Below are 12,204 nucleotides of genomic sequence, written 5' to 3' on the forward strand. Positions count from 1 at the left end.
TGCTTCTCCTACATTTCATTTATTCTCCACCCTGACTCATGATGGGAGTGATATTTACAATTAAATTAAATACATCTAGAAAAGCCTATTTCATAAAATCTCTTTACTATTTAATTTAAAAAAACGTACTGTACTATTGATGTTAATACCAATAGTGTTTGGGAGTTGTTCTTTAATGGGGTTGTGCGCTATGAACAAATCCTTTTTGTTGGAAGAATCCCCCAACAATCAGCTTAGGAGGAACCTATCAGCAAGTGTTTAATATTACTGCAGCACCACCGCAGGAGAAATTAAGTATTACACAATTCTTATCAAAATCAACGGGCTGTCCGTGTAATGTACAGACATGTTGGGTCCTCCAGAGCAAGGGACGCTCTTTGTAGATGCTCCCTGGTCTGGCTAAAAGATGAGGGTCCCAAACAGGGGACTCCATAATATTAAGTCAGTTAAAGGGTATTTGAAAATGGTTTTTTTTATAAACTAGACAACCTTTAGAAGAGGCGCCTGAATATTTAAAACCATCCCCTAAAATGTTAGTGTAGTGGCTCTTACAATTTTCCAAGTTTACAACTTACCCTCCCTCAATCACCTGATGATATATCATGATATCGTTCTGTGACAACTTGATCATATATTTGTGCGTTCAGAGATTCTTTGATCCTTCATGGTGTCAGTCCTGAGAGATAATGTCTTATAACGTAAAATAAAACAATATATACACCACAGACCACGTCATAACCTTAACTACAGATTGGGAAGTCATCTTGGTCCCCAGGTAAATATAGTTTAGGAGGCATAATGATGCCCTTCAGTCCATTCAAATAGTTTAAAACCGGGTACTCTTGGCATTTAATGCCGCATTTTCTGCATTTAAGTCATTTGTAATCCCCTCCACTTCTGATGTTCCTACATAGGGGGGATCAATTGGAATCTCTACATCGATGTTTACGCCATTACTCCTGTACCACACTTGGGAGGACTTGCCTTTCTTCAGGGCATGACCATTAGTCTCAGTAAATGGAACCAGTTCCTGACTGCAGCAGAGGTTTCCATCACATTTCTTGGATATACATGGGGCGTTGCACGCTAAGGAATAGTCCTCTGTATTTGTAAACTCTGCCTGAAGGGTGACAGCATGGACGCCTTGCGCGTGGAAGATTTTACGGATGCTGCGATTGGCCAAGGTGTAGTCTTCAAGCTTCTGAAACTTCACGTGGAGAGTTGCAATGTTCTTCCCACCGGCCAACTCCCAAATGTGGATCTCATGGATACTTTTCACCCCTGGCACCAGGGAAATTTTATGACCTAGAGAATTTTATATATAAAAAAAAGATAAAAAAATAATAAATAAATTATTTTGTTTGCCTATTTGTAAATAATACTTGGACAATGAAGTTCACCCTAAGGCCTTATTTACACCAGCGTGTTAAACGTCTGTGTGACGGCCGTTGAAACTACCATTTTTCACGTCCGAGATGCGGCACGCTCGTGTAAATAAGGCCTAAAAGTTGTTTTTTTTCTTTATATTTTGTATTTCACTCGATTATCGTTGCATCTATAGTTTCCACACAGATAATAAACAAAAACTTCTTCATATAACAAACAAAGACAAGTCAGAACATATAATGTGAGGATCACCTGGAATCGGATCAAAAATACAAAAGGTCAAATGTCATTTATACTGGAACTACGAGACAATTTCCTTGTAATAAAACAAAGGCGCATAGAGCATTGTCGGCGGTGGGTAAACACACGTCAGGCACAAACAAACCACTAGAAGAATAACAATCCAGTAAATGGATATAATCTCCAACCATATCATCTCCTCCTGAGCAGAACATTACATGTCCTGAGGTTTTGTGGCCTGGACTCGTGGCCCCCACACAGATCCAGGAACATCACGGTCGTGTGCATGGGGCCATATAAATGAATGGGTCCGTGTGCTACCCGCTAAATTGCAGATAGCACCCAGGACAAAGAAACACAGTCGTGTGCACTAGGCCTAAAGGTCCTTTTACACTGGGCAATTATCGGGCAGACAATACACTGGGCAATTATTGGGCAGTTCATATAACGCCCGTGGACGATAATTGTGTAAACAGGGCAGCAATCAGCAGATGATTGTATCGTCTTAAAAAAGTGAAATATTGTTGTCGGCAGCACATCTTCCTGTGTAAACAGGGAGACGCGCTGCCGCAGGAGCGTAGCTAGCGGGGGGACAGGGGGGCGGTGGCTCCGGGCCCACTCACTGCGATGTTGGGGCCCTCCTCTCCGCTCCCGCCGCTCTGCTCTTCTCCCGCCGCTCCACTCTTCTCTCGCCGCTATCGTCGCTCTCACCATGATTGTGCGCAGCCACACAGTCATTCGAGCTAGCAGACGTGCGCGCACGCTAAGCACATCTGCTAATGCACGCTTCTAACGCTGCCCGCCAGGAACAGAAGAAGCCTGCCTGCGTGTGAGGAGAGGGTGTATCCCGTTCTGAAATTATACATGGATAATGGCTGCTTTAAACAGAGATGATGGGGGTTAATACAGGGATGATGGCTGGACTACCCATCATCCCTGTATATAACCCCCATCATTCCTGTATATATCAACCATCATCCCTGTATATACCTGGCTGTTATATACAAGGATGATGGAGGTTATATACAGGAATGATGGCATTATATACAGGGATGATGGGGGTTATATACAGTTATATACAGAAATGATGGCTGGTATATACAGGGATGATGGTTGATATATACAGGGTTGAGCAGCCATCATCCATGTATATAACCCCCATCATCTCTGTACACAACCCTCTATCATCCCTGTATATACCAGTCATCATCCCTGTATATAAACCTCATCATCACTGTATATAACCCCCATCACACCTGTATATACCAGCCTGGCTGGTATATACAGGGATAATGGAGGTTATATACAGGAATGATGGCTGGTATATACAGGGATGATGGTTGATATATACAAGGATGATGGGGTTTATATACGGAGATGATAGCTGAAGCAGCCATCATCCATGTATATAACCCCCATCATCCCTGTACTATACCCCCTATCATCCCTGTATATACCAAGTAACATGTTTTTTAAATGAAATTTTCTATGAGTATCTTAAAGTGTTTTTCTATCTGAATTATAATAGTTGCTGCTGTGGGCCTAGTTGTGAATGTTCTTCTAGGCGCTCACCTGCTCTGCTTCTGGGATTTGTATATGATAAGGTTTATGTGATGGATTAGAGCCAATGTTCTCCTTGCTTATATTTAGCTTGTCTACTGCTTTCACGTATCAAGTTGGTTTGGATGTGTATCTTCTTTTGATATACGGCTGATATGGTAGTATGGTATGTTCACACGCAGAGTCAAAAACGTCTCAAAATACAGGGCTGTTTTCAAGAGAAAACAGCTCCTGACTTTATGACGTTTTTTGTGCCACTCACGATTTTCGCTGCGTTATTTACGTCCGTTTTTGGAGCTTTTTTCAATAGAGTCGATGGAAAACGGCTCCAAAAACGTCCCAAGAAGTGTCCTGCAGTTCTTTTTCACGCCCGTTTTTTTACATGTAAAAAAACGCACCGAAAAACGCTCCATCGAAACAGAACGCCGTTTTCCCATTGAAATCAATGGGCAGATGTTTGGAGGCGTTCTGCTTCTGATTTTTTTGGCCGTTTTTCAGCCTTATAGTCGGCTATCAGTCGGCTATAGTCGCCCCCCCCCCCCTGTGCAAAACCCCTAGCTAAGCCTTTGCGCTGCCGTCATGATAATAATGTATGGGGACGAGAGATCGGAGTAACGACCGCTCGTCCCCATCCATAGCTCCTTGTGACAGGAGCAAACGAGCGCCGAACAACGAGATGTCTCGTTGATCAGCGCTCGTTGGCCGGTGTCCCTCTAAAGGGGTATTCCTAACAGTCATTTATGGCATATCCACAAGTGAGGTTTTTTTTTTTACTCGAAAGAAAAATTATTCTTACCAATTTCTCCAACATCGATGCCTCTGGGGACCATCTGAAGCAGGATGGTGGCTGTCTCTTTGATGAGGGGAAAGGCAGAAAATAAAATGATGGCCACCATCACAACGGTCAGGCTGGGATCAACGTAACACTGCCAGTTACAATTTGCACCAGGGGGCAGAGGTTTTACATAAAATATGACGGCTGCCACCACAACAACAACAGACCCCAGTGCGTCACCCATCACGTGAAGCAGAACACCTAAAGAAACAGGAATCGGTGTCAATTAATATACACAAATATTTCACATTTTTAGATGCCAACACATATATTCACAATACAGTCTCAGTTTTTGGCCTGAGAATTATTTTAAATCACTTGATTCAGGTGCACGTCAGATCTTCTAGGTTACGAGAGGCAACATTTCAGTCATAACCAAATTTAGAGGATTGGTAATGCAGAAGAATAAACTAACGGTAAAAAAAGCCAAGTATCTGACAGATCTTAGGATTTTGTGAAATTTCCCAACAGCTAATAGACTTACCATCAAAATTTCTCTTTGGTTCCCTCGGCACTCCAGTGCGACTATTAGACTTCAGTGACGATAGATAGATAGATAGATAGATAGATAGATAGATAGATAGATAGATAGATAGATAGATAGATAGATAGATAGATAGATAGATAGATAGATAGATAGATAGATAGATAGATAGATAGATAGATAGATAGATAGATAGATAGATAGATATGAGGATAGATAGATATGAGGATAGATAGATAGATAGATAGATAGATAGATAGATAGATAGATAGATAGATAGATAGATAGATAGATAGATAGATAGATAGATAGATAGATAGATAGATAGATAGATAGATAGATAGATAGATAGATAGATAGATAGATAGATAGGAGATAGATAGATAGATAGATAGATAGATAGATAGATAGATAGATAGATAGATAGATAGATAGATAGATAGATAGATAGATAGATAGATAGATAGATAGATAGATAGACAGATAGTGCTAATACCTCAGTCAACTGGGCCAAGCATGCCTGGGAGATATATATATATATATATTTATATCAGTGGTCTGCAGCTTGTGCCTCTTCGTTAGGAAACTTCAAGAAGTAGTTCATACCACTAGGGGTTGTAGACTATAATGGCAGGCTGGGAAATGACAGCTGGAGGGCCACAAGTTGCAGACCATTTCTGTAAATGTACAAAGCCAACCCACTAGCAGTCAAATCTAATAATAAAAAAAGTTAATAAATAATGCATTTGGGCATTGAAAGCGGACACTAAATTACATAGACAGGCATTGATACTCCTTCAGTGAAATATCCCACAGCTAGGCATGCTGGACAATGTAGAAATGCAGTATTTAAATAAGGAATACCACACTACTGTTAAACATTATCTGTATAGAACATTCTCTGTGTAGAACATTCTCTGTGTAGAACATTCTCTGTGTAGAACATTCTCTGTGTAGAACATTCTCTGTGTAGAACATTCTCTGTGTAGAACATTCTCTGTGTAGAACATTCTCTGTGTAGAACATTCTCTATGTAGAACATTCTCTGTGTAGAACATTCTCTATGTAGAACATTCTCTGTGTAGAACATTCTCTGCGTAGAACATTCTCTGTATAGAACATTCTCTGTATAGAACATTATCTGTATAGACCATTCTCTGTGTAGAACATTCTCTGTGTAGAACATTCTCTGTGTAGGATACAACTCTCTAAATGTTTCCTGTTGACAGGTTTCGTTTAATCTGGAGTCCTTGGCAATTATCATCTACATACATGAGAAATCTGCTAACTCTATCCACGTCCTGGAAACATTTGCTTCCAGTGTGAGACCTCGCAGGTGACTGGAAACCTGTTCTACCACATTGTGCCCAGATTAAGTGCCCGGAATTATGTAAACTCTGTAAAGTAAAAATATCTTGAGAGGAGGGCTGCTGCAGGGAAATCTGAGGCCTCAAGTAAAATGTAATGCACAGGTATAAGGTAGAAACATAAGTCATAGTAAAGACTACAATGTAAATTATAAAAAAGAACCAATAAAATAGCTGGTCTATGGGGCATCTGGTGCCCTGAAATCTCTCCAGATGCCCATAAAGATTACACATGCGGGAGTCCTGGGCAGAAAGGAGTCCTAGACATGTGATTTGATAATATCTCCTGGAGCCAAATTTACCTAGATGGTAGAAAGGATTATAGGGCACCAGTAGCCCCATATACCAACTAAAAAAAGAATAATACAGTACCCAGTCCCATTCAGCAGAGAACCTGTCCCCTCTCTTAAACATTGAATATGGCGCCAGACCCCTTGTGAATTTGTGAGAAATAGCTTGTATCATGCTCCACTGTGTGCCATATTATAGAGATATTCTCTCCTAGAAGCTTTGCTCACAGTGGCACCATATGGCAGCACAGAGAGAACATATGAGGTCCATATTATGAAATATTAATGTGTATTGCTCATAGCTATCTGTAAATCTTTATGTTTTCATTAAGGTAGTAAGGATATCAAAAATATAATACATTTGACACCGAAATTTATTTAAAAAATCTGATTAATAATGGCGGCTCAAATGTAGGCTGGCGCACATCATGTTTGTTGTCAAGGGTTAGAATCGGGAGACCCCCATACGCATTAGATAGCCGGTCGATACCTCCAAAATCGACATTTATTTTATGTGTATGGCCACCTTCTCCATTAGCGATTCTTTCAGACTAATAATAGCTGCACTGTTTGCTGAGCAGAAGCCCGAAGAGATCTGGGGCCACTGCTCAACAACAGGAGGTGATGATGTCAGATCTTCATGTTCTTGTTGAGGTCTGATGATGTCACATTCAGTAGACGGACCCAATATGACTGGCACCACACTTGTGGTCCAGAGACGGAAGAATGATGGCTTAGACCCAGTACTGGATCATGGATCTCTTGGTTTTATAGTTTACCTTAGGGCATAATATGACAACTGTGTGTACCTGATGGAGTTTTTCTTTCATATTGTGGCTTACTGTTAACTAGAGGCGTGGTGGTCAAACCTCAACATCCCATCCCCAGCATTGGTCCAACGTACGCACCACCATGTAATTGTCAATACAGTGCAGATGATGAATGCCGACCCACGGCACACCCAGAGTTACCACGAGCAATTCATCTAAAGTAATAGGTAGGTTGTCCCATAACAGAAACAAGTTCTACTGAGGATGCCAGGAGGACTACCCGCTACAATTTTGTAAAACAATAGTTAAGTGTAGGTCTGGTTAAGCGTCCTTGAGTTTTAATTACCTCTAATGTTGAGGGCGGCCGCATTCTTCTCACTCTTGCCCTTTTCTTCTTCTAGGTCAGAATCTTGCTCATCTATATAGTCACCTATAGCCAAAGAAGAAACGCTGTGTTGTGTATAAATTCTACAAACAGAAGAAACACCAATTTTTCAAAAAATCTGCATCACCAGTGATAACATAATCATACATTCTACATCATTATCAGACAAAGGCAGACGCGTCAGAAGAACACAGAATTTTCTCCATTTACCAACGACAGGTTATCTCCACAATAAAAAAAAATGATATAATGCCCTACGTTACGGGCCAGATGGTGACTTTGGCCGTAAAATGTTTCATCGGGTTTTCAAACTAATGTGTCCCATTTCAATAGTGGTAATTTTGTACAACAATTTTGTGACACACTGACATTTACATTGAAAAGAACAGAAGAGAGAAGAGAAAAAGTTTTGTCTACTTATTGACCCTCTAGAAGACGAGACTTTATGCAGCTGAAGCCACAATCTGGCCAAACTCCTTAGTACTTTTTTTTTAAATGTTACAAAAACACATGGCCGAATGATTATCCTGATGCAACCACAGAATTGGGCTGTCAGAAAGTCTCATTATTACACATAGTGGTCTCCAACATAAAAAAAAATAAGTGGTGGCATCTATGAGAACTTAAAAATCACCACTGGTGGCATCTATGAGAGCTTTCTGGTGGCCCAATAGGAGTTGGAGGTTGTGCTGATGTTCTCATGATGTAAGACCAACCGAATCATGGCAGTCCTCAACATAGTGCTTCATTACTGCCATTTAGGGTCATCGGTTGTGGGTGGAGGTATCCTTTCTATACCTCAATAATAAGAGGAGTGGAGTCATATTATGGTCTATAGATAATGAGCACCATGATTTTCCCTTTGAAAGATCTACTACAGCCTGACCTCTTATACGCCATTAAATTGTTAATTTTTTTTTAGGGAGTTTACTAGTTTCCTCAGGCTAAGTAACAAGGGCCGGTTAGACTGGATTCTTGTATTGTTCAATTTTTTTTCTTGGCTACTGAGCATGACCCCTGAAGCAGGTTTTGGAACAGCAGCAGAGAACGTAGTTGTAACGTGGATAAGGTTCTTGTCCATGTAAGAAGACTCAACTAGAGAAGAGAAGATCTGAAGAGTTAAATCTTTTACTTAGGTACTCAGGCCATGGTTGCGAAATGTGAACTTCCTTGTTAAATTCCAAAAACTTCCCTTTCACAATTATTTAGATAAAACATATGGGCCAATCACAACAATACCAATTGAGTATAATATTTTTACTAGTGTGTTCAGAAAGGCTAGTAAATATCCTAAGGGCTAGACAGTGACAGTTGTACCCACAGTAACGCATGGAGGCAAACATGACAATGAGATATTGACTGCCGGTACTTGGTAGGACATTGCCGATACAGTAAAGTGAATGGCAGTGGTGCAACTGTTGTGCAATATTTTCCCTTTACTAATAATGGAAGGACAAAATCGTGTCTCAAACCATTTGCATCATGAGAGTCGAGTCGTTTCTAGCTGAAGTTGCCCTGTGACCCTGGACTACAAATATTCCAAAAATAGCCAAAAAGTTGCAAAGTCTATAAATTGGTACATTTTACAAAAAAATTGTTCTTAGAGCAGACATATTCGGTTCTAATGTGCAAAGATCTCAGAAAACGCTTTTTTTTCCGGCTTGTCCTACACCTATCAGTGAACACATGAATGCCCTTTGTAAGTTTAGATGAGATAAGGGCGACGAGGAATTTATGAAGGCATGAACCCGTTGTGACACCAGATACATATCTTGTAAAAGGACCCAGTGAAGGGTACATGTAAGATATTTTATTACAGACAGTGGCTCATTGCTGTTGTAGAACTATTACTCCCAGGATGGCCTGCCAAAAATGGGGCTGCAGAGGATCCTACAACAGCCGAAAGTGAGGTTACCTAACCCTTGTTATTACCCCAGGAGATTAACTCTTTAAAAAAAGTATGTCTAGTACCTAAGGTTGCAACTGCAGGCCTAGAAGACCATGAAAGAGCTACCACTACATTTACATTTATTCCCATCACCCCAAATTCCCTTGAAAATAATCGAAAGGCACCTGCTAAATTGTTGTCTGGGCTCTCGAATCCTTGGCTACCTCCGGCTTGATAAGGGATGACGTTGAGGCTGTCATTTGAGGTTTTCTTGGGTTCTTCTCGCTCCTGTTGTCCTTTATGCCCACATAGGAAGCGGATACATGAGCTATAGTCCTGGAAGACCAATAGACCCACAATGTTCACTCCCAACCCAAGTGCACCCACGATCAACACCAACTCAGCATCATCCATTCTTTCAGGCTTGGCCAGTCTTAGTACAGAGTCCACCAAGATGGTAAAGCAAAGTGCGGTGAGGAAAACAGCATTGCACAGCGCACCCACCACCTCTGCTCGGGTGTACCCATAGGTAGCTTGGGGTCCCCTGGTTATTCTTCGAGATACACGGGAGGCTGTGATCCCAACACATAGAGAGATCAAATCTGACAACATATTGAAGGAGTCAGAGATCAGGGCAATGGAATTGCCTAAGTAGCCAGAAACCAACTCTGCCACAAAAAAGATGACTGTGATGACCAACATAAAGATAAGCCTGCAGGTCTTCCCAGTGTAGCGACCCATTGCTGTGCTTGGGTGGTCCTTACTATGGGCTCGGCAATCAGTGTGGGGTCAGGTATGGGGCCACTGTCAGCTCTGTATGTGGCTCAGAGCTGGACTCTTTTTGTATTCTCTGAGGGCAGAACGCATATGGCAGCAGGCAGCTGGCAATATATCTGCCAGATTGAATAGTTTAGTGTGCTCCAACAAGGGGAACCCCACAAGTTTAATGCAGCTCAGTCTTGGCGGCAGATGGAAATGCCCAGCAGGTAGCAATATACAGTAGAGCTCCAGCAGCCAGATGTTGTAATTCAAGACAATCCAGCACCTGGAGCTGGATGGTGGAGCACTTGGAGAGTTGTTGTGTTCCTGGCGCAGGTGGAGCAATATATATATATATATATATATATATATATATATTACTGGTGTTGCAGAGCAGAGATGCTGTTCACAGGGGGCTGGAGCAGAGCTAGTAATGCTGTTTGGGTCGGTGCAGGAGGGCAGTTGTATTGTTCTCGTGGTGCAGAAGTGAAGTAGTGTTGTTCTCCTGGTGCAGGTGGTGCAGAATGGAAGTGGTGTTGTTCTGGTGTAGGTGGCACTATCCAGGGTGCTGAGCTAAGTGCTGTGCTCCTGGTGCAGAAGAGCAGTTATGTTGTTCTCCTGGTGCAGGTGGCACTCTCCTGGTGCAGGTGGTGCAGAAGAGCGGTTGTGCTGTTCTCCTGGTGCAGGTGGTGCAGAAGAGCGGTTGTGCTGTTCTCCGGGTGCAGGTGGCACTCTCCTGGTGCTGAGTTAGGTTCTGTTGCTCCTGGGTAGAGGGATCTGGGCTCTTGTGGCTCCGGCTTATATATGAGGCTGTGATTATAGCAGTTGCTGAGTCAGGATTGCCTCATCACCCAGCCCTTGCCACTCCTATTTTCCAGCACGTACAAAGGATAATGTGACCGTCTCTGTTCCTGTCACTTCTTATTGTCTGTATAACGAGCCCCTAGTGCGATTCCCTGTACTATTATATAAGCTGGCAGCCTCTACTGACTGTGCACCAAGGTATTGTGTTTCTAAAAAAAAAGCTGGGTGCCACCCTACTATCCTAGAGTCCTGCAGAGCAAATCCGTTACTAGAGAGGCTTACCATTCAGGACTATGGACAACATGGGTTACTTGCCCTCGGGGAGCTATGAAAACAGCCATACTGTTACCCAGCTTACCCAGAAACAGAGAAAAAAAAGCTGAATACCTATAAGTGACTGGAAAGACGGAGTGTCACTTTAAAGGGTGCACATTTTTATGGAAATTACAAACAACTGGTTATTATATGTTACATTAAAGGTAGAATGAGCAACGATGGAAGGGGCTCAGTCCAAAAAGCAGTAAGAGGGTCCATGAGACCCTAGCATGAGAATAGTTAAGGAATCCCGGCTCTGGCGGATGCAAAGACTGGCTCTATGGCCTGTGGTGGAGCTGGGATGTCTTAGGCGGGCAGCCACAAATGTTGGAAAGAGGACGGAGGTTGCCTGGCGGAGCTGGTTGTGGCAGGTGGACGCAACGGACTCTTGGGGTGGGCGGCTAAGGCAGGTGGGCTTGGCCGTCATGTGATGCAAGGAATGGGCAGTCTTGTTGTGTAATGATAAATACGGTTCAATAAAGGTGGCGTATACCACAAAGTTTTTCCATAGTAAGTGTGTGATGTGTTTTATTTTTAAGGTTACGGTAGTGAGAGGGAACCCTACGATTTAGCATGTCCGCTCCATATAGTTGTCTCTACTTCTATGTAAATAATCATCTTCCCAGGTCATGACCGTGCGCTGGCGCAGTTCAGTAACTTTGTAGCCAGTGCCGGCCTTTGGGATGTGCGACCTGTGCAATTGTACAGGGCGCATCACTCCAGCAAGTGGAAGAGGGCGCTGTGCTGACTACCCTCCTTTCTTAGGGTATGTTCACACGGTGTGTTTTCAGCCGTTTTTCGGGCCGTTTTTCGGGCTGAAAAACGGCTGAGAAATCGGAAGCAGAACGCCTCCAAACATCTGCTCATTGATTTCAATGGGAAAAACGGCGTTCTGTTCCGACGGGGGCGTTTTCAAAAGGGCTGCGTAAAGAAACGGCAGCGAAAAAGAAGTGCATGTCACTTCTTGGGACTTTTTTGGAGCCGTTTTTCATTGACTCCAGTGAAAAACGGCCCCAAAAACAGCCGTAAAAAATGACACTAAAATCGCGAGTGGCTTAAAAAAACGTCTGAAAACCAGGAGATATTTTCGCTTGAAAATAGCTCCGTATTTTGAGATGTAT

The 12,204-nt window shown here is 42.4% G+C and overlaps 1 protein-coding gene across 1 annotated transcript; it reads right to left on the reverse strand.

Moving 5' to 3' along the window:
• Positions 1-718: 718 nt before the first annotated feature.
• SLC30A10 (solute carrier family 30 member 10) lies at positions 719-9,946 on the reverse strand. Its single transcript, XM_075864602.1, has 4 exons — positions 9,391-9,946; positions 7,279-7,362; positions 3,983-4,222; positions 719-1,305 (listed from the first exon to the last, which is right to left on the reverse strand). Exons 1-4 carry the CDS (start codon positions 9,944-9,946, stop codon positions 827-829), a joined length of 1,359 nt encoding a protein of 452 aa, XP_075720717.1. The 3' UTR covers positions 719-826.
• Positions 9,947-12,204: the final 2,258 nt, after the last annotated feature.

Source organism: Rhinoderma darwinii, chromosome 4 (genome assembly GCF_050947455.1).
Source record: "Rhinoderma darwinii isolate aRhiDar2 chromosome 4, aRhiDar2.hap1, whole genome shotgun sequence".
In the NCBI taxonomy this organism is placed as follows: Eukaryota; Metazoa; Chordata; class Amphibia; order Anura; family Rhinodermatidae; genus Rhinoderma; species Rhinoderma darwinii.

What these genes read in the sequence shown, in the direction of transcription:
- SLC30A10 (XM_075864602.1), bottom strand. Translation starts at nt 9,946, where the DNA reads ATGGGTCGCTACACTGGGAAGACCTGCAGGCTTATCTTTATGTTGGTC. An exon ending in CCCAGACAACAATTTAGCAG is followed by an intron (nt 7,363 to 9,390) that starts GTGCCTTTCGAT and finishes CTTTGGCTATAG; the next exon opens with GTGACTATATAGATGAGCAA. An exon ending in GGCCGCCCTCAACATTAGAG is followed by an intron (nt 4,223 to 7,278) that starts GTAATTAAAACT and finishes CTGTTTCTTTAG; the next exon opens with GTGTTCTGCTTCACGTGATG.